We start from the raw sequence: 27,726 nt of genomic DNA, 5'->3' as shown, positions 1-27,726 counted from the left end.
ATGCCCAGTAAATGAAATTTTTTTAAGATTTATTTTTATTTATTAGAGACAGAGAGAGGCAGAGAAAGAGAGCCAGAGAGTGAGAGTGGGCATGCCAAGGGCCCTAGCCACTGCAAATGAACTCCAGACACATGTGTATTAAAGCATTTGCCTGAAAAGCCAAGGGACCCACGTTAGCCAGATGTACAAGGGGATGCATGCATCTGGAATTAAAGTGCAGTGGCTGGAGGCCCTGGCACGCCCATTCTTTCTCTCTCCTTTCTTTTATAATAAACCACCCGGGACACTGAGAAGGAGGAGCCCGCACAGAAAAGACAGACCAAAGCACGTTCTGAGAGACCAGGGCCCTAAGGACATAAGATGACAGGAAGCCACAGTTTTTCTATTTTTATAATGTTTAATATAATTCATAAAACAGTGCTTGTATAAAAAAATCACACAAAATTGCTAGAGAGCATACAATTTCCAAAAATGTCCTGGGTTTTTGTTACATTCAGTTTTCTAAGGGTGCACTCAAATCAATGGTACAATTCAGACATGATATTTCATTATCTTTGGTAAAACTATTCTCATTTTATCTCCTCACAGTAGTTAACTCTGATATCCACTTTGTGCAGGGTCTGCTCTTACTAGGATGTCAGAAAAACATTAAGGCTGGATCTACACAAGGCAAGGATTTGCATACAACAGTAACAGCCTCACCTCTACTGCAGAGAGAGAGGCCCACCTGTACAGCCAGGCCCGGTGAGGGCTCAATGACCTTCAGCCAGGAGTCTCCAGACCCCTTCCCATCAGGCAAGAAACAACCCTGGAGGGGGAAAAGATGGAAACTGAGGCCATCTCCACAGGAATACTGTGGCTGGGTCAAGCCAGTGACTTACCATTGAAACAGCCAATCCGGTCACTTATGTAGACCCCATTGGTTGGTTAACGATTGCTGCTAAAATGCACCCCCCACTCCCCAAACTTAAAAGGAATGGAAGGTTTTGGGGCCCAACACTGAAGGGGTAGGGGCACATGAACACTAATGACATTAGACACTTTATTCCCTGTCAAAAAAGTTTGTTGTCATAAAGACACGGCCACATGAACTGAAGCAGATGTGAACTCTCTACATTCACGACTATCTTCATACATTCTTTAACAAGTTACTAACAGAAAACCATGACTGCTACTGCCTACGGTGACATACTATTTTACTTAGAATGTGTCTGTGCTAATCTTTAGTCCTCCAGATACAAGGCAAAAAAATATCCATAACACAAGAAAAGCCAAAAAATTAAGATGGGGAGGAAAAGAGCTGCTAACAGATCTTACAGAACATTAAATTCTGAAAAAATAAGTATTTTGTACTCATATTGCTTCATGTAAAAAAATGCCCACTGGAGCCACCTGTATGGATGGAGTCGTGAGTAACGCCATACAATCCAGGGGGGCAGACGGGAAACAGCTACCAGAGCGTGTACCACCTCTCTTCACTGAAAGGCTCTGTGGGATTTGGGGAAAAGGAAAATTGCCAAACTACAGTTTCCTAAAACTTAACATGTTCTACTTTACAAAGAGACATGTTTAATTCCTAGAACCTGTGGATTTCTCTAATATGAGTAGACAGGACTTTCTAAAAAGTTAAATGATTGTGCTTCTGATGTGGCAGGGTCACATTCCACTAGAAAGCAGGACAGTTTTCACATGGCTTGGAATCCTGTTGGATATAATCCTCACAACCAAAACAAATTCCATGGGACGCCACTCCCCCCCAACCTGTGGAGTCAGCGGAGAGTCGAAGCCGTCTTTGGGGTAGTGTGTGTGTGTGTGGTGGAGAGACTAAGGCATTAGAGAAAGGCCCGAGTGAGAAGGAAGAGGGAAGTTCCTGGCTGCCCTCCTCCTCCTGGGCACAAAGATGAACTTGTCTTTAATGGAGGTCCCCTTCATCTCACTCACGTTTTCAGTAAGGAGAAATGCATGTGTGACTAGAACCATCAACTTCAATAATTTAGGTCTACAGTTGCAGGAGAAATAATCTGAAAATCACAAGGGATAGAAATCATTCGAAATTGTTATGTATTTTTATTTGAGGTAGGGTCTCACTCTAGCCCAGGCTGACCTGGAATTCACTATGTAGTCTCAGGGTGGCCTCCAACTCACAGCGATCCTCCTACCTCTGCCTCCCGAGGGCTGGGATTAAAGGCATGTGCCACCACCATGCCTGGCTGTTATGTATTTTTAAAATGCTCATTGTGTGCAGACAAAATTATATCACACAGCTAGTAGAACTAAACTTCTTAGCTGTATGAAGACAATTCATAGATTATTTCTATCATTTCATCACTTTAAGGTTGCAAAATATTACACCATTAGGTCAGGAAATCTGTTCCCTCCTACAAAGGTTTTATGACTCCCATGGGTGGTTCAATTCATCTTCCACGTTTGTGGTTTGTTGGATTTGGGTTAGACTGTTTCCTTTTCTTCTTAGGCATCTGGCCCCAGTGCAGAAGGGATGGAAGAGATGTGCACCTCCACACCAGGAACAGGCCAGGATACAACAGCAGAACCTTCTAGAAGGTCTGAGTTCTGAGTGGAGCTGGGAAGGGACATGGGAACTCCATTCAAGATGATCTGTGCCATTCCGCTACCTGCAGAAGGGCCCTAGGCCTGGGCATCCTTGGAGGAACTTGGAATGCTTCAGTGAGAGGAGCTAACACTGAGGTCTGGGGAAGTCACTGCCCAGCTCCCAGAACCCAGACTTTGTACAAATAACCACATGGAAAATAAACAGTTCTTGGTAAACCCAAAGAAGCCCACCCTTGAATCACACTGGGAGCCAGATGTCCCTACCCATTGTTTCTAATGTGTCTGCCCCTCCAACTATGGACGTGAGGAGGGGGAAGTGACCAGGGCCATGGGAGGACACAGCTCATGTGAAGACACTAGGGACTGTTTCCACATATATCTACATTCATCTCATCGTGATCCAGTGTTCTCGTCTACACAGTGAGCACAACATTCTACCCACATGGCAGGGGCCACTGGCCAAGAAGCCACATGGAACCTCCCTGGGCATCACAGCGGAAGGGAAACTCCCACATGTTCAGAAAGGACGTCACACCATGCCCATGCCACCCCCTCTACTGCGACCTAAGGAGCTTCAAAATCAGATGTCAAATATAAGATCAGTAAACCTAATTGCTATGCCACTTGAAGCTATGACTACCCATCAAGCTTGAACATGGCACCTCTAAAAAAAAAAAGTTCATAAATCTAAAATCATCCTAAAAGTCCCAGCAACAGAAGTCATCTTACAGTACCTCATCTGAAAACTGGCCCCGGGGAAGAGCAAAATGATTTTTTGAAGGGTTTAATTTTAATTTTTTTTTTTTAAAAAAAGGAAATGTAAAATGTAGAGAAACAAAAGTTTCTGAATTTGCATTTTGATTTGGGAGGGATGGAGAAAGCTTGTCTGGGGAGAGGAGACCTTACTCTGCTAATGCCTATGATCTCAGTCACAGCTTGGATCCCCTCAAACTGGCTGTGCCATTGGGGAACACAGGGTAAGGTCATGAACACAAGTGACCAAATTCAAGGCTTCTTTCTGTGGCTGGGTGAGTGTTCACGTGTGCAAATGTAGGACGCCACTCCCCACTGACATAAGGTGCCTGTCTGTGGTTACCATACGTGTGCTCCGAAGTGACGGTCAGTCCCAAAGGCGCCCCTGGCTCAGACTCTGGTGGTCCCGGTGTCCTGGGCAGCCAAGAGGCCGGTCACTTCTCCACTTTCTTGGCTTTCTTGAGGATGTCGCACTTTTTCCTGTTGGGGCGGCGACACCGCTCGTCGATGCTGGGGATACATTCATAGTGCCACACCTCCTCCATCTTCTCCACGGGGTAGACGGCCTCCACGTAGTGGCGGATGAGCCTCAGGCGGGTGGGGTCCAGCTGCTTCTTGTTGCAGGCCCCGGAGTGGTTGTACTGCAGCCGCAGGTTCTCGGCGGTGAAGAGTTCGGGGAAGAGCCTGACGAGGAGCCGCGCGGCGAAGTTGCCCACGGACAGGCTCTGCTGCACGATCTCGCGCACCTCCTTGTCGGACAGCAGGTAGGGGGGCGGCACGGGGAAGTCGGGGGAGGGGACCACCAGCTCGTCCAGGGGGATCTTGCAGAAGTCTTTGCTGCTCCTCTCGGGGGGCAGCGGAGGCCCCTCGAACTCGTCGCGGAAGCGCTCGGGGTTGGTGGCGTAGGCGGCCAGGTCGCGGCACTCGGGGCCCGGCGCGTGCACCTTGCGCTGCTGCTGGTAGGAGCGGCGCTGCTCGGTGTCGCGGCGCCGGCAGCGCTCGTCCAGCTTGCCCACGAACTCGAGCGTCCACACGCGGTCGTTCTTGGCGCGCGGGTAGAGCAGCTGCACGTAGTGGCGGATGAGGCGGATGCGCGCCGGGTCCAGCTGCTTCTTGCCCAGCGAGCCGCTGCAGTTGTACTGCTTGCGCAGGTTCTCGTGCGTGAAGAGCTCGGGGAAGAGGTGCACCAGCAGGCGCGACGCGAAGTTGCCGATGGACAGCGAGCTCTCGTAGATGCCCCGCAGCTGCTCGCGGCTCAGCAGCCGCTCCGTGGCGCCCGGCACCTCGAAGTCGGGCTGCGGGATCTCCAGCTTGTCGAAGTCGATGGGCACCAGCCAGATCTTCTTGGAGCGCCGGCCCGGCCGCTCGCCGTCCAGGCCGTCCTCCACCTTGACCACGGAGATGTCGTCGGGCAGGCTGGCAGAGTCGTAGCAGTCGTCGCGCGGGGGCTCGCCCTCGCTACCCGCCTCGGGGCCCAGGCCCTCGAGCTCGTCGTTGATGCGCTGGGCGCACTGCTGCAGCCAGGCCTCCTCCTCCTGCATGTCCGGGAAGTAGATCTCGGTGTAGTTGCGGATGATCTGCAGCCGCTGCGGGTCCAGCTCCTGCTTGCCACCCTCGGCGTAGCAGCTGTACTGCTCGCCCAGCTTGCGGTGGTCAAAGAGCTCCGGGAACAGCCGGTGGAGGAGGAAGACGGCGAACTCACCCGGGGAAGAGGCTTCGTCTAGGAACTCCGTGAGGTCCTGCGTGTCCACCACGTGATCCGAGGCGATGGTGCTGCTGCGGTCCACCGACAGGGCCTCCTCCTGGTCCTTGGTGTCCATGAAGTGACTGGTGTCCACCTGGTTGGCTTCAAAGAAGCTGGGGACCTGGCCACTGGGCTGGCTGTCCTCCATCTCCCGCTGCGCCCAGAAGCGACTGAAGAAGTCGTTGAGCTGCGGCAGGCACTCGGCCTGCCACACGGCCGTGTCCTTCACCGAGGGGTAGTAGACCTCCACGTAGTTGCGGATGAGCTGCAGGTGCAGCGACTCCAGCTTGCGCTTGGCAGCGAAGCCGCAGGCACTGCAGCCGCGGGAGAAGTCCACGTCGCTGAAGAGCTCGGGGAAGAGCTGCACCAGCAGGCGACAGGCCAGGTCACCGCACGACAGGCTCTGCTCCACAATCTGCTTGAGCTCGGCGGAGGTGAGCTGGTACTCTGGGGGTGGCTGGAACTTGGCCACCAGCTCCGAGGGGCTCACCTGCTTCTTGATGCGGCTCACCTCCAGCGAGAGCAAGTCCACCTTGCTGTGCAGCTGGGACATGTTGGACGTGAGCGTGTTGAGCATGTAGAACATCTTCTGGATCAGGAAGTAGATGTTGGGGTCCCCGTCGTTGGCTGCCCCTCCACATTCTCGTTTCTGGGTCTCATTTAGCAGCCGCAGGGGGGAGGGACTGTTGCCCGGGTTGGCCTTCTCGAAGAGCTCATAGGGGCTGAGCAGGTCCCCGGAGGGTGGGTTCTTCTTCTCCATGATCTTGTGTGAGATGCCGTAGAGAGGCTTCTTGTAGGAAGGGGTGGTGGTATCGTTGGAGGGCTCCTCTTCACCAGGCCAAACAGAGCCCCCACTTCTGCCTCTGATGATCTGCTCTCCATTGCCCTGGCAGGGGGAGCTGTTCTCCCGACTGCGCATGCCTGCCAGGAGTGCCTGGAAACAAATACAGTGTTAGGTGGGTGCTCTGACTTCCACTAGACAGGCTAGGCAGCACAGAGGACCCAAGGGCAATACTTCCCTGGCACAAACCATTCAACTCATCCAAGAAAGCACCACCAGAAATATACAGGTGGGGGCTAGAGGGATGGCTTAGCGGTTAAGGCATTTGCATGCAAAGCCAAAAGACCCAGGTTCGATTCCCCAGGACCCACATTAGCCAGCTGCACAAGGTGGTGCATGCGTGCCATGGCGCATCCATTCTCTCTCTCTTTCTCTCTGTCAAATAAATAAAAATAAAAATAATTAAGAAAAAGAAAAAAGAAGTACACCGGTGGCATCCTAGTACCACCCTGCTCCATCTCCCACAAATGGCTCAGGCTGGCCCCAGGAACAGTCCCACACCTGAGGGACACCTGTACCAAGCTTCCTGCCTGAAAGGGCAAGCACAAGAGCTGACAAGGCTGGGTAAGGACTCCTCCAGGGACAAAGGAGAGATGGCAGGAACATGAAGAGCTCCTGCTGCCCAGCCACAGGCAGGCCACCTCCCTGGCACATCTCATTCTGCTCTCAGACACAGTGATTCCAGAAGGCAGCAATGATAAACAGCAGTCTGAGTTGTCGGTTTGATCCAGTAGCCCCCTTCAGCCAGAAGTCCCGATGTCCTACAGCACCCACCGACACCATTCACACCTCACAGCCTCCTTTGACCAAGGTTCTAGGAGGAAACAGTTCCAGGGAGGAGTACGCACACGTTGCTCCCTCACTCACGCAGGACAAGTTTCATCATGATTTGGGAAGCTCTCCACACTTTTCTCACAGATTTCTACCTGTTATTGGACTTTGGATGCATTAAGAGATATTTCTCAGCTAGGCATAGTGGTGCTCGCCTTTAATCCCAGTACTGGGGAAGCAGAGGTAGGAGGGTCATGTGAGTTCCAGGTCACCCTGGGCTAGAGTGAGACCCTACCATGAAGAAGAAAAAAAAAAAAAGTCTGGAGAGATGGCTTAGCGGTTAAGGCACTTGCCTGAAAAGCCAAAGGACCCAGGTTCAATTCCCCAGAACCCATGTAAGCTTGATGCACAAGGAGGTATGCATTTGGAGTTTGTTTGCAGTGGCTAGAGGCTCTGGCATACTCATTTTTATCTCTCTCTCACTCGTTCACCCTCTGTCTCTTTTTCGGTGTCTCTCTCAAATAAATAAATAAAATTAAATATTTATTTATTTATTTTTGGTTTTTCAATTTTTCGAGGTAGGGTCTCACTCTAGCCCAGGCTGACCTGGGTTCACTATGGAGTCTCAGGGTGGCCTTGAACTCACAGCAATCCTCCTACCTCTACCTCCTGAGTGCTGGGATTAAAGGCATGTGTGTATGTATATATACAAACCAAACAAAAATAAATAAAGTAAACCACAGGCTCTAATAAGCCTCAAGGACAGAGATGAAAACGGGCTTAGGAGCTTAGCTCACCCATCAGGTCCATTTGTTACAAGAGAATTACTAGCAGGCAGTATAACTAAGCACATCGCAGGCCGTGCCATGGGCCCTTTAACCCCTGGGCCATCTCCCCACCCCAAGAATAATTTTGAAAATGGAGCATTTGCTCCACAAAGAGCAGACCTATTCGTACATTTAAAATAGCATTTTGTATGGGCTGGAGAGATGGCTTAGAGGTTAAGGCACTTGCCTGCAAAGTCTTATGACATGGTTCAATTCCCCAGTACCCAGGTAAAGCCAGATGCACAAAGTGGCACATGCATGTAGAGTTCATGTGCAGTGGCTAGAAGGCCTGGCGTGCCCATTCTCTCCTCTCTGTGCTTAAGTAGATAAATAAATAAACTTTTAAACTAGCATTCTGCACACAGACAGGTCATAAGAAGTCTCTTACTATGCAACAAGGTGTACTGGAGGAGTGCCTGTCATGATTAATAAGTGATGTAGAAAAGATATACAGGGAACAGTTACTAGAGGCACAGCTGAAAACCAGTCCTGACCACTTTCCTCCACATTCTTACAAGAAGCAGGAGGTGAAAGTATCCTGGAACTGGAAATCCCCTCTATGACTCAATATTCAGTCTCATTATCACAAATATTTGTTATTAGTAGAAACAACTGACTAAATGGCTTGAATAAAAAAATAAGCACCCCAGTAGAGGGCAATGTTCCTCACTCCAAGAACACTTGGAGATACAATTCAACGTAAGACCGGATACAAGCACCAAAGAGAAGGTTCTTAGGCATCCCCACACTGGAGTATGAGAAGGTTCTTAGATATCTCCACAGTGGAGTAAGAGAAGATTCTTAGACATCCCACACTGGAGGAAGAGAATGTTCTTAGACATCCCACACTGGAGGAAGAGAATGTTCTTAGACATCCCACACTGGAGGAAGAGAAGGTTCTTAGACATCCTCACACTGGAGGAAGAGAATGTTCTTAGACATCCTCACACTGGAGGAAGAGAAGGTTCTTAGACATCTCCACACTGGAGGAAGAGACGGTTCTTAGACATCCCCACACTCTCAGAAGAGAAGGCTCTTAAACATCCCCACAGTGGAGTCCTATCAACCCAGTGCTCTAATTCATTGCACACAGCTGCCAAGGCTATGATGGGCTGGCTGCCTTTGCTGCCGATGATAAAATCTCTGCTCAGCTGTCTAGGAGCATCAAGAAATCTTTAAATCTGTGCTACTTGGCACAGGGTGTTTGCCTGACACTGTTCCCAATTCTCCCAGGCTCATCTTCCAACCATCTGGGAACTCTACAGCACGGCTCAAGCTCAGCAGTGCCAGCCAGAACCTTACCCAGATCTTGACGGGGCATTTCATTCTTCCTTGTGCCTAGAGACGAGAAAATGCCTGAATCTCTTGGTGGGAGAAGTCGTGGTGCAAGTGGGAGGTAGCAGATTATCTTGGGGAGATTCCAGGTGTCCTCATCCGGCCACACTGCAGGGACTAAGTCACTATGAAGGCGCTCCAAGTACCAGACACCTTATCAGATCCCTTGGCCCCAGGGCAGACAATGAATTCAGTTCAGTGAAAGATGAGTGGCTAAATGGTGTCCAGAGAGCCAGCAAAGTGGAACATCAAGAAAACAGCAAGCCTCTGGGAAGCAGGGAGTGCAGAATTAATGTGACATCAAGGGAAGGCTGTGTGAACAGCAGCAAGGAGGCTGGCGCCACCATTCTGGAGTCACTGCACTGAGATTTCTTTTTTTTGGGGGGGGGTACGGGAAGGGTTCAAGATAGGGTCTCACTCTAGCCCAGGCTGACCTGGAATTCACTATGTGGTCTCAAGGTGGCCTTGAACTCACAGTGATCCTCCTACCTCTACCTTCCAAGTGCTGGGATTAAAGGCGTGTGCCACCATGCCTGGCTTCAAACTCTTTTTTTTTAATGTTTAATTTTTTTGTTACTTTTTTTTTTCTTACTATATTTACTTATTTATTTGAGAGAGCGAGAAATAAAAGAGGCACACACACACACACACACACACACACACACACACACACACATAGAGAATGGGTACACCAGAGCCTCTAGCCACTGCAAACGAACTCCAGGCATGCGCCACTTTGTGCATCTGGCTTACGTGGGTCCTGGTAATTGAACCAAGGTCCTTTAGCTTTGTAGGCAAATGCCTTAGCCACTAAGCCATCTCTCCGGCCCCTCTCATTCTATTTTTATTTATCTATTTGAGAGACAGACCGAGAGAGAGAGAATGGGTGCATCAACCACTGCAAATGAACTCCAGATGCATGTGCCACCTTGTGCATCTGGCTTACATGGGGGTCCTGGGTTCATTGGCTAAACGCCTTAACCACTGAACTATCTCTCCAGCCCAGTAAACAAACTCTTGAGTGTCCAAAGCCTAAGGAAGGGAACAACCCAGACATGGTCTTGTGGCTGTCCCCTCTGGGCCATCCTCAAGCTGCCCACAGTATATCATGGCCATGACACCCAGAGGAACAGGACTCGGGGGGCAGAGAAGGAAGAGAAGGAACAGAAGAGACAGTAAACCATTAGTACATCCAAGCCTCCTCAGGCATCGTACAAACATCTCTGCTGCCTTTAGGGCCATGTCCTTGGTGGTTTAGTATAGCAGGCTTGGCAGCATTAAGTTCTTAGCCTTCCTTCGTCTTTTTGAGGCAGGATCTCACTCTAGCCCAGGTTGACCTGGAACACACTCTAGCTCCAGACTGGCCTTGAACGTACGTACAGCACTCTTCCTACCTCAGCCCACTGAGTGCTCAGACTACAGACATGTACCACCACACCCAGCCTTAGCCTTTCCATTTCTTGTTTTTTTAAGGTAGGGTATCACTCTAGCCCAGGTTGATCTGGAATTCACTCTGTAGTCTCAGGGTGGCCTCAAACTCACAGCGATCCTCCTACCTCTGCCTCCTGAGTTCTGAGACTAATGGCGTGCGCCACCACGCCCGGCTAGCCTATTTCTTTCATTTACTTTTTTTCTCTTTTGGTTGTTCAAGGTAGGGTCTCACTCTAGTCCAGACTGACTGGAATTCACTATGTAGTCTCAGGGTGGCCTTGAACTCACAGTGATCCTCCTACCTCTGCCTCCCAGTGCTGGGATGGAAGGCGTGTGCTACCACGCCCGCCCGGCTGACCTTTCCATTTTTCATGGACACTGTATCTATCTGACGTGGTGATTTGAGGCTTCTTAGGAACCCTCTCTTCTCCACAGTGAGGCCCAGGAAGCTCTCAGGATAGCACGAGTGAGGCAGCATTTCTGTTCTCCGACTGAAAACCAACCACAGTGACATTGTAGGATTAACGCAAACAGACCAAAAACCCTGGGAACAGAGAGCTGACCGCTGTTTACCACACAGCAGCTCTTAGTTACTGCCTCCACTTCTGTGAATATAAAGATGATAAACCAATAAAACTTTGGCTACGCACCTCCCACATCTGCTGCATCTGGCTCTGCAACCCTCTGCACTAAGGTGCCAAGCAAGCCTTCAACCAGCCCTTTCTTACACTTTCTCAGGGAGGCTCTTCTTCCATGTCCTATACCAAATGTCACCCATTAAACAAGGTGTCAGCCATGGCTGGAGTTTCAGTGAGGTCAAGACAACAACTCAATGCTTTGTCCTTTCGCCGTGGCGGAAGAAAAAATGGACAGCTGTCTCTGCTCTGACCCTGGAACTGTGGTGTCCTAAAGGGGGACTGAGATCCACCTTGGACAGCCCAGGGTCAGTTTCCCTGATAAATGTAGAAGGGGGCAGCTGAATACTGGGTATGGGGATGGAGTTAGAGCCAGGGTTTCTGGGAAGTGAGCTAGGCATTTCTGAAGGCTGATGGGAGGCCCAAGCCAGCCCATTGCATGAGCTGTCTCAGAGAGTAGAGCCATTTGTCCCCCATTAAAGGAGAAGCTCGTGCGTCTTAGAGGACATGAGATTGGCAACAGGCCCCCTTATCCGCTCCTTCAGGTGTTTACCATGCTGGGGGTTGAACAAGAGAGGTGACTGGAGGCAGAGAGCCAATGTGCTCCCTCCTGGCACCCCAGCACTTCATCCTTCCTCTGCCTGCCTCAGGAACAAGAAAAGAGGGAAGGGAAGGGGAGACAGCAGGGTGTGGTGGCACACGCCTTACTCCCAGCACTAGGAGGCAGAAGTAAGAGGATCTCTGTGAGTTTGAGGCCAGCCTGGGACTACATAGTGATTTCCAGCTCAGCTAGGGCTAGAGTAAGACCCTGCCTCAAAAAATACAAGGGGGCTGGAGAGATGGCTTAGTGGTTAAGCGCTTGCCTGTGAAGCCTAAGGATCCTGGTTCGAGGCTCAATTCCCCAGGACCCACATTAGCCAGATGCACAAGGGGGCGCACGCGTCTGGAGTTCGTTTGCAGTGGCTGGAGGCCCTGGCACGCCCATTCTCTCTTCCTCTATCTATCTGCCTTTCTCTCTCTGTCGCTCTCCAATAAATAAAAATAACCAAAAAAATTATTAAAAAAAAAAAAAAACAAGAAGACAGAGAGAGAGAGAGAGAGAGAGGGCAAGCTGGTTGTGGTAGTGTACATCTTTAATCCTAGCAGAGGTAGGAAGATCACTGTGGGTTTGAGGCCACCCCGAGACTACATAGTGTCAGCCTGGGGGCAAGATCCTACCTTGAGACCAACCCCCAACACAAAAATAGAAAGATGGATGGAGACATGGCTCAGCAGCTAAGGCATGTGATTGTGAGGCCTAATAACCTATCAATTCCAGTGCCCACATAAAGCCAGATGCACAAAGGGCCACATGCATTTGGAGTTCACATGCAGTGGCTAGAGGCCTTGGCATGCTCATTCTCTCTGTCCATCTCCTATCTCTTTCTGCTTGCAAATAAGTAAATAAAAATAAAGAGCTGGAGAGATGGCTTTGCAGTTAAAGCACTTGCCTGTGAAGCCTAAGGACTCATGTTCAACTCTCCATGTCCCACGTAAGCCAGACACACAAAGCGACACAAGTGCACAAGGTTGCACATGCTCACAAGGGACTGCACGTGTCTGGAGTTTGATTGTGGCTGGAGGCCCTGGCACACCAATTTTCTCTCTATATTACATTGAAAAAAAAAAAAAAAAAAAGCCAGGCGTGGTGGCACACACCTTTAATCCCAGCACTCAGGAGGCAGAGGTAGGAGGATAACCATGAGTTCGAGGCCACCCTGAGACTACATAGTGAAATCCAGGTCAGCCTGAGCTAGACTGAGACCCTACCTTGAAAACTGGAGTGAAGGAAGGAAGGAAGGAAGGGAGGGAGGGAGGGAGGGAGAAAGGGAGGAAGGGGCTATTGGCTTAGTGGCTAAAGCACTTGCTTGCAAAGCATAATGACCCAGCTTCAATTCCCCAGTTCCCACATAAAAGCCAGATGCACAAAGTGGCGCATGCAACACTTGGAGGCCCCGGCATGCCCATTCTCTGGCTGCCTCTCTTCTCTCTGACTGCAAAGAAATTACACACACACACACACACACACACACACACACACTCTCTCTCTCTCTCTCTCTCTTTTTTTTTTTAATGGGGAACTAGAGAGCTGGTCTAGTGGTTAAGGTGCTTGCCTGCAAAGCCTAAGGACCCATGTTTGACTTTCCAGATCCCACATTAGCCAGATGCACAAAGGTGAGACAAGCACAAAGTCACACATGCCCACTAGGTGGCACAAGCATCTGGAGTTTGAATGCAGTGGTGGAGTTTGAATGCAGTGGCTGAGGCCCTGGCACACCAATTCTCTCTAAAAAAATTAAAATAAAAAATAAAATAGTGAGAATGTGGCAATGGTTTAAGGCACTTCCTTGCAAAACTGCTAGCTTGGGTTTGATTCCTCAACACACACATAAAGGCAGATGCAAAAAATCGTGCAAGCATCTGGCATTCATTAGCAGAAGGAAGAGACCCTGGGATTCCCTCCACACAGAAGCAAATAAATTTTTTAAACATTTTAAAAGATTAAATCTAACAACAAATAAAAAATAATTATAGGGGCTAAAGAGATTGTTCAATGGTTAAGACACTTGACTGTGAAGCCTAATGACCCAGCTTCAAGTCCCAGAACCCACATGAGTCAGATGCACATGGTGGCAGGTGTGTCTGGAAATTGTTTGCAGTGGCTAGAGGCTGTGGCATGCCTATTCTCTCTTTCTCTCTCTCTCTGTAATAAATAAATACAAAATATCATTTAAAAAATCCTAACTAGGGGCTGGTGAGATTGCTTAGTGGTTAAGGCATTTGCCTGCAAAGCCAAAGGACCTGGGTTCAATTCGCCAGGACCAATGTAAGCCAGATGCACAAGGTGGTGCATGTGTCTAAAGTTCGTTTGCAGAAGCTGAAGGCCCTGGCATGCCCATTCTCTCTATCTCTCTCTCTGTGTCTTTCTCGCTCTCAAATAAATAAATAATTATATATTTTTTTAAATCTTAACTTAAAGGTGGGCGTGGTGATGCACAACTTTTATCCCAGCACCTGGGGAGCAGAGGTAAGAGGATCACCATGAGTTTAAAGCCACCCTGAGACTACATAGTGAAATCGAGGTCAGCCTGAGCCAGGGTGAGACCCTACCTCAACCCCCCCCCAAAAAAAATCCTAACCAGCATAATAACTAACTAAAATTACAAAATCCTAACTAGTATACTGAACAGTGGGAAACTAGGAGCACCTCATGAAGTCAGAGGAAATACGGAGACAGAGTGAGAGGAAGAAAAAAGAGCCAGAGATAGAAAGAGAAACGGGACACCAGAGCCTCTTGTCATTGCAAACAGACTTCAAACTCCAGATGCCATGTGCGATTTTGTGCATCTGGCTTCATGTGGATACTGTGGAATTAAATCTGGGCCAACAGGCTTTCCAAGCAAGTGCTTTTTACCACTGAACCATCTCTCCATACCAGCAAAGAGGACTCTTCAGGGCAGTGAAACGACTCTGTGTGAAACTATAATTGGGACACACACATCATGATACATTTGTCCAAACCTACAGACTAGCTGAGTGGACCCTAATGTAAATGATGGACTTTGGATGATAAAGTCATTGCAGGCTAACTGAATGTAACAAGCATACCATTCCAGTGAGGGATGTTGACAGAACAAGAAGCTCTGTGTGGGTCAAGAAATCTGTATATTTTAAAAAGATTTTTGGGGGGCTGGAGAGATGGCTTAGCGGTTAAGCACTTGCCTGTGAAGCCTAAGGACCCCGGTTCGAGGCTCGGTTCCCCAGGTCCCACGTTAGCCAGATGCACAAGGGGGCGCACACGTCTGGAGTTCGTTTGCAGAGGCTGGAAGCCCTGGCGCATCCATTCTCTCTCTCTCCCTCTACCTGTGTTTCTCTCTGTGTCTGTTGCTTTCAAATAAATAAATAAATAATTTTTAAAAATATATTTAAAAAAATAGTTTAAAAAAAAAAGATTTTTTTTTTTTAACTATTTGAAACAGAATGGGTGCTCCAGGGCCTCTGGCCACTGCAAATTAACTATAGACACATGCAACACTTTTTGCATCTGGCTTTATATGGGCACTGGGGAACTGAACTCAAGCGGTCGGGTTTTGCAAGCAAATGCCTTTAATTGCTGAGCCATCTTTCCAGCCCAAAATCTGTACATTTTGCTCAATTTTGCTGGGAATCTGAAACTGTTCTAAGGGTTGATTTTTTGCAAAAAAAGACATTGAATGAGGCAGGAGTACAGGTATACAACTATAATCACAGAACTTGGAGGTTGAGGCAGAAAGACCACCATAAATTCAAGGTCAGCTGGGCACTACAGTAACAGGTGGGACAGAGGCAAGAACCTGTCTCAAAATACACACATGCACGTGTGCACACGCGCACACACACACACACACACACACACACACACACACAAAGGGGGGAGGGCAAAAGACTGAGGAGATAACTTCTCAGTAAATTTAGATCCTTAGAGCCCATACCCAGCTGGAAGTAGTTTTTTCGTTTGTTTGTTTTGTTTTGTTTTGTTTTTAATTTCAAGGAAGGGTCTTACTTGAGCCCAGGCTGACCTGGAATTCACTATGTAGTCTCAGGGTGACCTCGAATTCATGGTGATCCTCCTACCTCTGCCTCCCAAGTGCTGGGATTAAAGGCGTGTGCCACCACGCCCATCCTGGAGTAGTTTTGAGTGTATTGTAGTTGCCGTCTCATTGGTGGGACAAAGCATCCAACCAAAAGAAGCTGATGGGAGGAAAGGGTTTATTTCGGTTTACAGTCTCACGGGGAAGCTTCATGATGGCAGGGGAAAGTATGGCATGAGCAGAGGCTGGACTTCACCTCTGCCACAGCAGTAGGCAACAGCAACAGGAGAGGGATCCAAACTCTAGCAGGAGGGAGCTGACTATAACACCCCAAGGCCACCCCCAACAACACACCTCCTCCAGCAAGACTCAGCCTCCCAGATTGCCACAAACTGGGGGCTCAAGCATTCAGAACACATGAGTTTATGGGAGATATCTGATTTAAACCACCACAGTGTGTTTCTAATCCCAGCCATTATACGAAACGGAGGTGGAGATGGGCGAATCCTCAGAAAGTTCAAAGGCCAGCCAGCTTAGTGCAAAACGTGGAGAAAACAAGAGACCCCGCCTCAAACAAGGTGGAGGGCAAAGACTGAGACAGTCTTAAAAAGAAGTGCCAGATATAGTGGCACATGCCTGTGACCCCAGCACCAGGGAAGCAAAGATAAGAGTATCATCATTAAGTTTAAGGCTAGCCTGGTCTACACAGTAAGCCGACCAGAGCTACACAGTGAGACCCTATCTCAAAAAACAAAACCAGGGATGAAGAAATGGCTTAGTCATTGAGGCACTTGTCTGCAAAGCCAAAGGACCCAGGTTCGATTCCCCAGAACCCACATAAGCCAGATGCACAAAGTGGCGCATACGTCTGGAGTTCATTTGCAGCAGATGAAGGCCCTGGCATGTCCATTCTGTCTCTGTCTCTCCCTCTCTCTCTCAAATAAATAAATTCTTAAAAAAAAACAAACAGACAAACAATAAATAGAAATAAATAAAAGGACGAGAAGCATGGCTGCCTCAGCACAGGCAAGCCCAGCACACTTCATGATGACTGTGGCTCAGTCAGATGGAAACTTCCGAACAGGCAAGCCACACAGGCAGAAAGGAGGTTACAGGCTGTCAGGAGCTGCAGGTGGAGGAAATGGGGAAAGACTGCTAATGGGGCTCAAAAATAATGAGGCTTAGAAAATTGTTCTAAAATTAATTCTGGAAGTGATTTGTAAAATCCTGTGAATATTTTTTTTTTCTTTTTTTCATGATAGACAAAGAGAGAAAGACAGATAGAGGGAGAGAGAGAGAATGGGTGTGCCAGGGCCTCCAGCCTCTGCAAACGAACTCCAGACGCGTGCACCCACTTGTGCATCTGGCTAACATGGGACCTGGGGAACTGAGCCTCGAACCGGGGTCCTTAGGCTTCACAGGCGAGCGCTTAACCGCTAAGCCATCTCTCCAGCCCTCTGTGAATATTTATAAGCCACAGAACTGCACAAAAAATTTGAGCTGGGTGTGGTGGTGCATGCCTTTAACCCCAGCAGAGGTAGTAGGATCGCTGTGAGTTCAAGGCCACCCTAAGACTATGCAGTGAATTCCAGGTCAGCCTGGACCAGACTGAAACACTACCTTGACGGGGGTGGGGGTGGGGGTGGCGGGGGGGCTAAAAACATTAAACTTAAATTGGTAGAGGGAAGCCGGGCGGAGAGGCACATAACTCCACAGGAGCAGGAGTATTGAACGTTCAAAACCAACCTGGTCTACACAGGGAGTCTCAGGCCAGCCTGGGCTACACAGTAAGACCCTGCCTCAAAAACACAAAGCCAGCCGGGTGTGGTGGCGCAAGCCTTTAATCCCAGCACTTGAGAGGCAGAGGTAGGAGGATTGCCATGAGTTCAAGGCCACCCTGAGACTGCATAGTAAATTCCAGGTCAGCCTGGGCTAGAGTGAGACCCTACCTCGAAAACCAAAAAAACAAAACAAAACAAAAAACCACAAAGCCAGGGGCTGGTGTTGCAGTCTGGGTCGCATTGCTGTTAGAAATCACCTAACCAAGAGCAGCTTCTGGGAAAAAGAGGTTTATTTGGCTTACAGGCTCGAGGGGAAGCTCCACGATAGCAGGGGAAAACGATGGCATGAACAGAGGGTGGACATCACCCCCTGGCCAACATAAGGTGGACCACAGCAACAGGAGGGTGTGCCAAACACTGGCATGGGGAAACTGGCTATAATGCCCCTAAGCCCGCCCCCAACAATACACTCCCTCCAGGAGGCGTTAATTCCCAAATCTCCATCAGCTGGGACCTAGCATTCAGAACACCTAAGTTTATGGGGGACACCTGAATCAAACCACCACATTCCATTCCTGGCCCCCATAAACTGATATCCATACATGATGTAAAATACAATGCATTCAGTCTGACTTTAAAAGTCCCCATAGTTTTTATCAATCTCAATGATGTTCATACATCCCCATAGTTTAAGATCTTTTAACTGAGCCATAATACCAAAATATAACCTCAAAAAACCCAGAATGGCACAGAATAAATATTCACACTGCAATAGATGACATTGGGCATAGCAAAGAAACATTCAACCAATACAAGATTTAAAACAACCAGGGCAAACATCAAACTCTGTAGCTTCAAGTCCAGCAACTCAAACCAGTAACAAATCTTCAAGTCTGATAATTCTAACCAGCAACAAGTCTCTGGCATTCCAATTCCGCCCCTCCAGCTAGGCTACTCACAGTCCTGGAAAACTTCATCGGGGCCGGCAGCTCCTCGGCAGCCATCTCATGGTCCCGGCATCTCCACTGGGTCTCCACTGCAAGCCACGGTTCATCTTCATGGCCCCATGGGGTCTCTATGCAGGCAACCAGCAAACCTGCTTCACACTGCCCATGGCCATTTCCAAAACACAAGACCGTGTTGCAAACTCAATGACCCTCTTTCCAGCATTTCTTATACTCCACAATACCAGGTAGGGTGCCAATTTGTTAATCCAGGGGGGATTAAAGCAGACTTTGAAGAACAGGACACTCCTTGAGCACTCAGGCCCCTTCAAAAGAGTTGACATTCTTCTTGTTGCCCTAGCGCAGGTCAGCTAGCCCAGTCTCAAAGGTTGTAATCTCTCAGTTGCAGCTGAATGGGCAGCAGTTCACCCAAAGATTTTCCTTTCTGTGCCATATCCTTCTGCACACACCAGTTCATTTCTACGCAAAGCAACCCTGCACAACTTCTCAGGACATGGGCATAAGCGCAAGCTTCTCACACAAACTGCTAGCCCAGTCCAGGCACAGCTCTTTCTCACCCTCATAAGCCAAACCTCACAGTCCATAGTTCTTACTGCATTCAGGTCTTAGAGCTCAGACCAGAATAGTCCATTAAGCTGTACTTACAGCACTGCAAGGCATCTCTTAGGCCAAGGTTTCAACTCCTTCCACTTTCCTCTTGAAAATCAGCTACAAAAGGCTGAAGCCACATAGTCAGGTGTCTAGCAGCAACCCCACTCCTTGGTACCACTTTACTGTTGCAGTCTGGGTCGCATTGCTGTTAGAAATCACCTAACCAAGAGCAGCTTCTGGGAAAAAGAGGTTTATTTGGCTTACAGGCTCGAGGGGAAGCTCCACGATGGCAGGGGAAAATGATGGCATGAGCAGAGGGTGGACATCACCCCCTGGCCAACATAAGGTGGACCACAGCAACAGGAGGGTGTGCCAAACACTGGCATGGGGAAACTGGCTATAATGCCCATAAGCCTGCCCCCAACAATACACTCCCTCCAGGAGGCGTTAATTCCCAAATCTCCATCAGCTGGGACCTAGCATTCAGAACACCTAAGTTTATGGGGGACACCTGACTCAAACCACCACAGCTGGGAAGATGGCCCAGCATTCAAACGCATGTGTTTCCAATGTTTAGTGGCCCAAGTTCAATTCCCCAACCACACTCATAAAGCCAGATGGACATTTGTTTGCAGCCATAAAAGGTATCGGTTGTGTACACTCTCTCTCTTACAAATAAGTATTTTAACAGTATTTATTTATTTAGAAAGAGAGAAAGTGAGCATGCCAGGGCCTCCAGCCGCTGTAAATGGACTCCAGACCTGCGTGCACCATCATGTGCATCTGGTTTATGTGGGTACTGGGGAAATCAAACCTGGGTCCCTTGTAGGTTTTGCAGGCAACTGCCTTAACCACTAAGCCACCTCTCCAGTCCCCAAAATATTTTTATTTTCCAAGGTAGGGTCTCACTCTAGCCCAGGCCACCCTGGAACTCACTCTGTGGTCTAGGCTGACCTGAAACTCACCGTGATCCTCCCAGCTCAGCCTCTTTTTTTTTTTTTGGTTTTTCATGTTTGTCATCATGCATGACAAAAAAAAAAAAAAAAAAATCTTAAACAAAATAAAATAGAGCCACGGTAGGCTTCTAGTAACTGTTCTTGCTACCATCAAGTATGGAGACAGGACAGCTTAAATGAAACATGAGTGCAGAGACTCCGCTTTGGTGAGGCCGGGCTGGGGGCGCTGGGGGCTGGGGAAGGGAGCCTCACCTCGGGAATCAGCCGCCTCCTCTTCACGCTGGGGACAGGGTCTGGCAGGCCATCGCTGCCCGGCTGCTTCCGCTTGCTGGATTCCTGCAGGGCGCTGAGGACGCCGTCCAAAGGGTGCTTCTCAGTGGGCCTGGAGTTGCGTGAGCAGTCCAGCACAGCATCCTCCCCGTCGGTCTCCACCTTCACAGTGTTGATTTTTAGAACTGTGGTAGAGAAGTAGGGTTCAACAGGAGGGATTGGTAGTCTCTGTGGAAACAGCGGGGTTCTCTAAGGGGCAGGTATTTGTGGGCCACTCTTTGGCAGTGTCACCCGAAGATGACATCCAGTCACAATAAGCCTGTGGCTTCCAACAATGTGCTCTTTACCTATTATGCCAGTGCTAGACAATAACACTATGCCCCAAGCTCAAAATGGGTTTAAAAGGCTTTTGGGGGGGAGTGAGGGAGTAGAATGGAGAAAATTAAAATTTACCGTTTTCCCTTCTGTGGATACATCTAACCAAGGGCCTCTCTCACTCTACCTCTGAGCCATTCCCAGTCCTAATACTATCTCCCCGCCCCTGCCAAGGGAGGGTCTCACTCTAGCCCAGGCTGACCTAGAAGTCACTGTGCAGTTCCAAGCTCCTGCCTAATACTACCATGTTGTGCTTTTAATTTTTTTTTTAATTTTTATTTATTTATTTGAGAGCGACAGACACAGAGAGAAAGACAGGTAGAGGGAGAGAGAGAGAATGGGCGCGCCAGGGCTTCCAGCCTCTGCAAACGAACTCCAGACGCGTGCGCCCCCTTGTGCATCTGGCGAACGTGGGACCTGGGGAACCGAGCCTCGAACTGGGGTCCTTAGGCTTCACAGGCAAGCGCTTAACCGCTACGCCATCTCTCCAGCCCGCATGTTGTGCTTTTAAAAACTGACTTTGTAGGGTGGAAAGATGGCTTAGCAGTTAAGGCACTTGCCTGTGAAGCCTAAGGACACAGGTTTTATTCCCCACTACGCACAAAAGCTAGATGCACAAGGTGGAGCATGTGTCTGGAGTTATGTGTGGTGGCTAGAGCCCCTGACACACCCATTGTCTCCCAATCTTCTTTCTCTCTCAAAGAAATAAAATAATAAAATAAAGTAAAAAGTAACTGTGAGCTGGGCATGGTGGCACATGCCTTTAATCCCAGCACTGGGGAGGCAGAGGTAGAAGTTCAAGGCCAATCTGAGACTATGTAGTGAATTCCAGGTCAGCCTGGGCTACAGTTCAGACCCTACCTCAAAAAAAAAAAAAAAAAAAAAAAGTAACTCTGGGAGCTGGAAAGGTGACTTAGCAGTTAAAGATGCTTGCTTGCAAAAGCCTGATGGCCCAAGTTCAATTCCCCAGTACCCACACAAATCCAGATGCACAAAGTGGTACATGCCTCTGGAATTCATTTGCAGTGGCCAGAGGCTCTGGCAGCTGTTCCCCCCTCTCCTTGCAAATAAATAAGTAAAAACATTAAAAAAAATAGTTACTCTAAGTGGGCATGGTGGCGCACGCCTTTAATCCCAGCACTCATCAGGAGGCAGAGGTAGGAGGATCGTGAGTTCACAGCCACCCTGAGACTACATAGTGAATTTCAGGTCAGCCTGAGCTAGTATGAGACTCTACCTCGAAAAAAAAAAAAGAGAGAGAGAGAGAGTGAGAAAGAGGGAGAGGCAACATAGTGAATTCCAGGTCAGCTTGGGCTACAGTGAGAAACCTCGAAAAACAAAACAAAAAAAGCTAGAGCCAGGTGTGGTGACACACACCTTTAATCCCAGAACTAGGAAGGCTGAGGTAGAAGGATCACTGTGAGTTCGAAGCCATCCTGAGACGACAATGTGAATTCCAAGTCAGCCTGGGCTAGAGTGAATCTAAGGTGTTGGGAGTTGGGCAGTGCTTGGGGCGGGGGGGGGGCACGACAATGGCTCGGCAGTTAAAGGCACTTGCTTTCAAAGCCAGACAGCCCAGGTTCAATTCCTTAATAGGAAGGTAGAGCCAGATTCATAAAGTGACACATTCATCTAGAGTTTGTATGCAGTGGCAAGAGGCCTGGTTTGCCCATTCTCATTTTCTGTCTCTCTGCTCACAAGTAAATAAATAAAAAATATTTGGGGGCTGGAGAAATGGCTTAGTGGTTGAGGCACTTTCCTGCAAAGCCAAAGGACCACGGTTCATTCTTTAGGACCCACATAAGCCAGATGCACAGGGTGGCACACGCATCTGGAGTTCGTTTGCAGTGGCTGGAGGCCCTGGCATGCCCATTCTCTCTCGCCCTGCCTCTCTCTCTCAAATAAATAAAGAAAAATATTTTTTTTAATAAAGGAGCTATGGCGGTGCACACTTTCACACTTTAACCCCAGCATAGGAGGCAGAGGCAGGAGGAGCGCTGTGAGCTCAAGGGCAGCCTGGAACTACCAATCGAGTTCCAGGTCAGCCTAGGCTGGACTGAGAACCTACCTCAAACAAACAAACAAAAAGATAAAACAGTAATGAAATAGAAATTGTTGACCCATGGTGAGGTGGAGAAAGCAAAAAAAAAGAAAAAGGACTTAGGGCTGGAGAGACAACTTAGCAGGTAAAGGCACTTGCTGCACAAGCCTATGGACCTTCGAGGGCCTGAACCAAGCTGCGTTCAATTCCCCAGCACCCACGTAAACAGCTGGGCATGGCCACACACACATGCAACCCGTCCCATGGGAAGCAGAGACAAGAGAATCACTCGGGCTTGCAGGTCATCAAGCTGACCAAAAGTTGGCCACTCTGGGTTGAATGAGAAACTCCGTGCCAAGGAAACATGCGGATGAGTGACGCAGGAGGATACCGGAAGTTCTCTTCTGGTGTTCATATGTGTGCACACCGGGTATGCACATCTACACACGTGCTCATACACTAAACACACTGCACCACACATACGACACCAAAAATTCTTTTTTTTTTTTTTTTAATTTTTATTTATTTATTTGAGAGCGACAGACACAGAGAGAAAGACAGAGGGAGAGAGAGAGAATGGGCGCGCCAGGGCTTCCAGCCTCTGCAAACGAACTCCAGACGTGTGCGCCCCCTTGTGCATCTGGCTAACGTGGGACCTGGGGAACTGAGCCTCGAACTGGGGTCCTTAGGCTTCACAGGCAAGCGCTTAACCGCTAAGCCATCTCTCCAGCCCCAAAAATTCTTTTTGACTGTATGAATTTATCTCCTATTCAAAAATATTAAATTTAATCAGAATAGAGGACCCAGATGTAAGCCCAAGTAGCTATAGCCACCTGATATTCGATAAAAATGCCAAAAATACTCATTGGAGAAGAGACAGCCTCTTCAGCAAATGGTGTTTTGAAAACTGGATATATATCTGCAGAAGGATGAAAATAGATTCTTCTCTCTCGCCATGCACAAGAATTAAGTGCAAATGGATTAAAGACCTTAACATCAGACCAGAAACTTTGAAACTGCTAGAGGAAAAAGTAGGGGAAACCCTTCAACATATTGGTCTTGGCAAAGACTTTCTGAATACAACCCCAATTGCTCAGGCAATAAAACCACAGATTAACCACTGGGACCTAATGAAATTACAAAGATTCTGCACCGCAAAGGACACAGTGAAAAAAGCAAAGAGGCAACCTACAGAATGGGAAAAAATCTTCGCCAGCTATATATCTGATAGAGGATTAATATCTAGGATATACAAAGAACTCAAAAAGTTAAATAATAAGGAATCAAACAAGCCAATCAAAAAATGGGCTATGGAGCTAAATAGAGAGTTCTCAAAGGAAGAAATACGAATGGCATATAAGCATCTAAAAAAATGTTCTACGTCACTAGTCATCAGGGAAATGCAGATTAAAACTACACTGAGGGTCTGGAGAGATGGCATAGCGGTTAAGCGCTTGCCTGTGAAGCCTAAGGACCCCGGTTCGAGGCTCGGTTCCCCAGGTCCCACGTTAGCCAGATGCACAAGGGGGCACACGCATCTGGAGTTCGTTTGCAGAGGCTGGAAGCCCTGGCGCGCCCATTCTCTCTCTCTCCCTCTATCTGTCTTTCTCTCTGTCTGTCGCTCTCAAATAAATAAATAAATAAAATTAAAAAAAAAAAAAAAAAACTACACTGAGATTCCATCTCACTCCTGTCAGAATGGCCACCATCATGAAAACAAATGATCATAAATGTTGGCGGGGATGTGGAAAAAAAGGAACCCTTCTGCACTGCTGGTGGGAATGCAATCTGGTCCAGCCATTGTGGAAAACAGTGTGGAGGTTACTAAAACAGCTAGAGATTGATCTACCATATGACCCAGCTATAGCACTCCTAGGCATATATCCAAAGGACTCATCTCATTTCCTTAGAAGTACATGCTCAACCATGTTTATTGCTGCTCAATTTATAATAGCTGGGAAATGGAACCAGCCTAGATGTCCCTCAACAGATGAGTGGATGATGAAGATGTGGCACATTTATACAATGGAGTTCTACTCAGCGGTAAAGAAAAATGAAGTTATGAAATTTGCAGAAAAATGGATGGACCTGGAAAGTATTATACTAAGTCAGGTAACCCAGGCCCAGAAAGCCAAGTGCCACATGTTCTCTCTCATATGTGGATCCTAACTACAGATGACTGGGCTTCTGCGTGAGAATGAAAACACTTAGTAGCAGAGGCCAGTAAGTTGAAAAGGAGACATAAAGGGTGGAGAAAGAAAGGGAGGAGGATACTTAATAGGTTGATATTGTATATACATAATTACAATGATTGTAATGGGGAGGTAATATGATGGAGAATGGAATTTCAAATGGGAAAGTGTGGGGGTGGGGAGGGAGGGAATTACCATGGGATATAGTTTATAATCATGGAAAATGTTAATAAAAATTAAAAAAATATATATTAAATTTAAAACTTATTTTTTACCTTCTTCTACATCTTCACTGAATTCAGTTGAGTTCATCTTCTATTCCACTAAATGAAAAGATAAAGAGAAGCCTTCATTCATTGCTTGATTTATTTCTTAATGTTCCTTACCCAGAAGAGTGCCCTTACCCCACCCCCCCCAGCCCAGCTCCAGGGACCAAGCAAGGCTGCAGGCAGGGCGGTGTGCCTTTCCTCTTGTCTGCACGTGGTCAGAGGCGGCCAGGCCTAGCTTACGCCTGCAGATCCCTCGGCAACACTTTATGTGGGTAACAAAGCTTAAACTATCCACTGAGGGCTGGAGAGATGGCTCGGCGGTTAAAGGCACTGTGTGCAAAGTCTAGTGGCCCAGGTTCAATTCCCCAGTACCTATGTAAAGCCAGATGCACAAAGTGGCACATGTGTTGGGAGTTTGTTTGCAATGGCAGAAGGCCTTGGTGCTCCGTCTCTCTCTCAATAAATTATTAAAAAAAAAAAAAAAAGCCTCAAACTCATGGCAATCCTCCTACCTCTGCCTCCCAAGAGCTGGGACTATAGGTGAGTACCATCAAGCCTAGCAAGACATGGCTTTTTTTTTTCCCCAGGTAGGGTCTCACTCTAGCCCAGGCTGACCTGAATTCACTATGTAGTCTCAGGGTGGCCTCCAACTCATGATGATCCACCTACCTCTGCCTCCCTAGTACTGGGATTAAAGGTATGCATCACCACGCCTGGCTGACATGTCTTTTTTAAAACATATATTTTTAAAAATTTTAATTTTTATTTATTTGAGAGAGAGAGAGATACAGAATAGGCAGGTAGAGAGAAAGAGAATGGACATGGCAGGGCCTCCATCCACTGCAAAGAAACTCCAGATTCATGTGCCCCCTTGGGCATCTGGCTTATGTGGGTCCTGGGGACTCGAACTGGGATCCTTTGGCTTTGCAGGCAAGCGTCTTAACTGCTAAGCCATCGCTCTAGCCTTTTAAAAACATATTTTGTCTAATTATTTGACAGAGAGACAGAGAAAGTGGCAGAGTAAGAGAGAGAACGGGTGTGCCAGGCCCTTCTGCCATGGCAAGTGAACTCCAGACACATGTGCTACTCCATGCATCCAGCTTTATGTGGGTACTGGGGAATTGAATCTGGTTGAGGAAGCTTTGCAAGTAAACTCCTTTAACCATGGAACCATCTCTCCTGCCCCTCGAGACATTTCTGTAATAGGAATGTTGCCTACAATATTTAGTAAGTTACAAAGGGGGGCAAGGAGTGGTGTATGTTCAATGTGGTAGCCTGTTTTAGAGGGGACAAGAGAGACCATGTCTAGCTAATCTATGCACACTGTAATAACTAACACATGGTGCATACGGATTCAAACACCCTCTAAGACAAGCATGGTTCTTTTTTTTTTTTTTTTTTTTTGGTTTTCTTTCTTCTTTATTTACTTTTTTCTTTTTTTTAAAAACATTTTTATTTATATTTATTTGAGGTAGATGAGAGAAAGAATGGGTGCCCTACCACAAACAAACTCCAGACACATGCACCACCTTGTGCATCTGGTTTATGTGGGTACTGGGGAGTCAAACCTGGGTCCTTCGGCTTTGCAGGCAAGTGCCTTAAGTGCTAAGCCATCTCTCCAGCCCAGCATGGTTCTTTTCATCTCTTAATTAATAAATTCCAGAGGACTAAAAAATAAAACAAGGAAAAAAAATCTTTAGCTGGACACGATGATCCACACCTTTAATACCAGCACTTGGGAGGCTGAGGCAGGAGGATCACTGTGAACTTGAGGCCAGCCTGGGTTACAGTGAGATCCTACCTTTAAAAAAAAAAAAAAAAAAAAAAAGTAATCCTTGCTCATGAAGCTATAGCCTTCTTGCAAAACAACACAGAGTGATATTGAAAGAAGAGGGTAAAAAAAAAAAAAAAGGTCAACTTCAAGGTCTCACACACTATTTTTACCAGAGGTGATGTTTAGTCACTCCTTCCATCGTTATTTCAACAAACAAACATTGCATCTGAGCTGGGTGACCCTAAGCAGGCAGGAAGGTTGTCAGTGCCAGGCAGAAATTCAAATGTGATTCCCAGCCAAGCCAGGGGTGGCCTCTCAGGAAACCACACTTCGGTGCCCGGTGCTCGAGCTTGCCAATTACCCTTGGAAAGTGCTGCTCAGTCGTGTAACCTATTCCCTGCTTTCAAGGGCAGAGGTGAGAAGCAGCAAAACAGACGGGGCAGAATGAGTGACAGGCTGCCAGAGGAAGCTCACTACAGAAATAACTGCTCCGAGGCTGGGTTGGCCATGGGTGGTGGCTTGAATCACATGTCCCTCCTTAAATTCATGTCTTCAGTGGCTGGTCCCCAGCTGGTGGCCAATTGGAGGAAGAGCCTTGCTGGAGGAGGTGTGTATCTGTTTGGGGGGGGAGTGCAAGCTTAGGGGTGTTACAGCCAGCTCCCCCTTGGCAGAGCTCAGCTCACTCTCCTGTTGCTGTTCTCCAGCTGTGGTGTTGGCCTCTGCTCAGGCCATGTGTGGTAGTTTGAATGAATGTCCTCCGTGACTCAGGTGTCAAAATAAAACTTGTCTCCAGTCACCTGGCTGGAGGAGGTGTCACTGGGGGCGGATCTGAGTTCCAGCCCAAAGGAGTAGAGAGCAGTGTGAGCTCCGGGATCCTGCTCCTTGCCTGTTGGTGAGTTTCTCTCTGTTTGGATTTATGGATGGAAGCCACGGAATGTCCCCTGGATTCTACAAGCTTGAAGTAAATCCCTTCCTCCCATAAAACTGTGTTTGG

General features: G+C 48.0%; 1 protein-coding gene across 1 annotated transcript in view; it reads right to left on the bottom strand.

Annotated features, from left to right (window-relative positions):
* Positions 1 to 423: 423 nt before the first annotated feature.
* Bend3 (BEN domain containing 3) overlaps positions 424 to 27,726 on the bottom strand; it is a 46,053-nt gene continuing 18,750 nt past the window's right edge. Inside the window, exons 2-4 of the mRNA XM_004660608.3 lie at positions 24,965 to 25,012; positions 20,064 to 20,266; positions 424 to 6,002 (exon numbers count right to left, since the gene is read on the bottom strand). Of these exons, the coding sequence (XP_004660665.2) occupies positions 3,759 to 6,002; positions 20,064 to 20,266; positions 24,965 to 25,001 (2,484 nt within the window). The 5' untranslated portion in view covers positions 25,002 to 25,012 and the 3' untranslated portion in view covers positions 424 to 3,758. The remainder of the gene's footprint in view (positions 6,003 to 20,063; positions 20,267 to 24,964; positions 25,013 to 27,726) is intronic.

This window comes from Jaculus jaculus, chromosome 7, assembly GCF_020740685.1.
Source record: "Jaculus jaculus isolate mJacJac1 chromosome 7, mJacJac1.mat.Y.cur, whole genome shotgun sequence".
In the NCBI taxonomy this organism is placed as follows: Eukaryota; Metazoa; Chordata; class Mammalia; order Rodentia; family Dipodidae; genus Jaculus; species Jaculus jaculus.
This window is presented reverse-complemented; position numbering and strand designations above follow the sequence as displayed.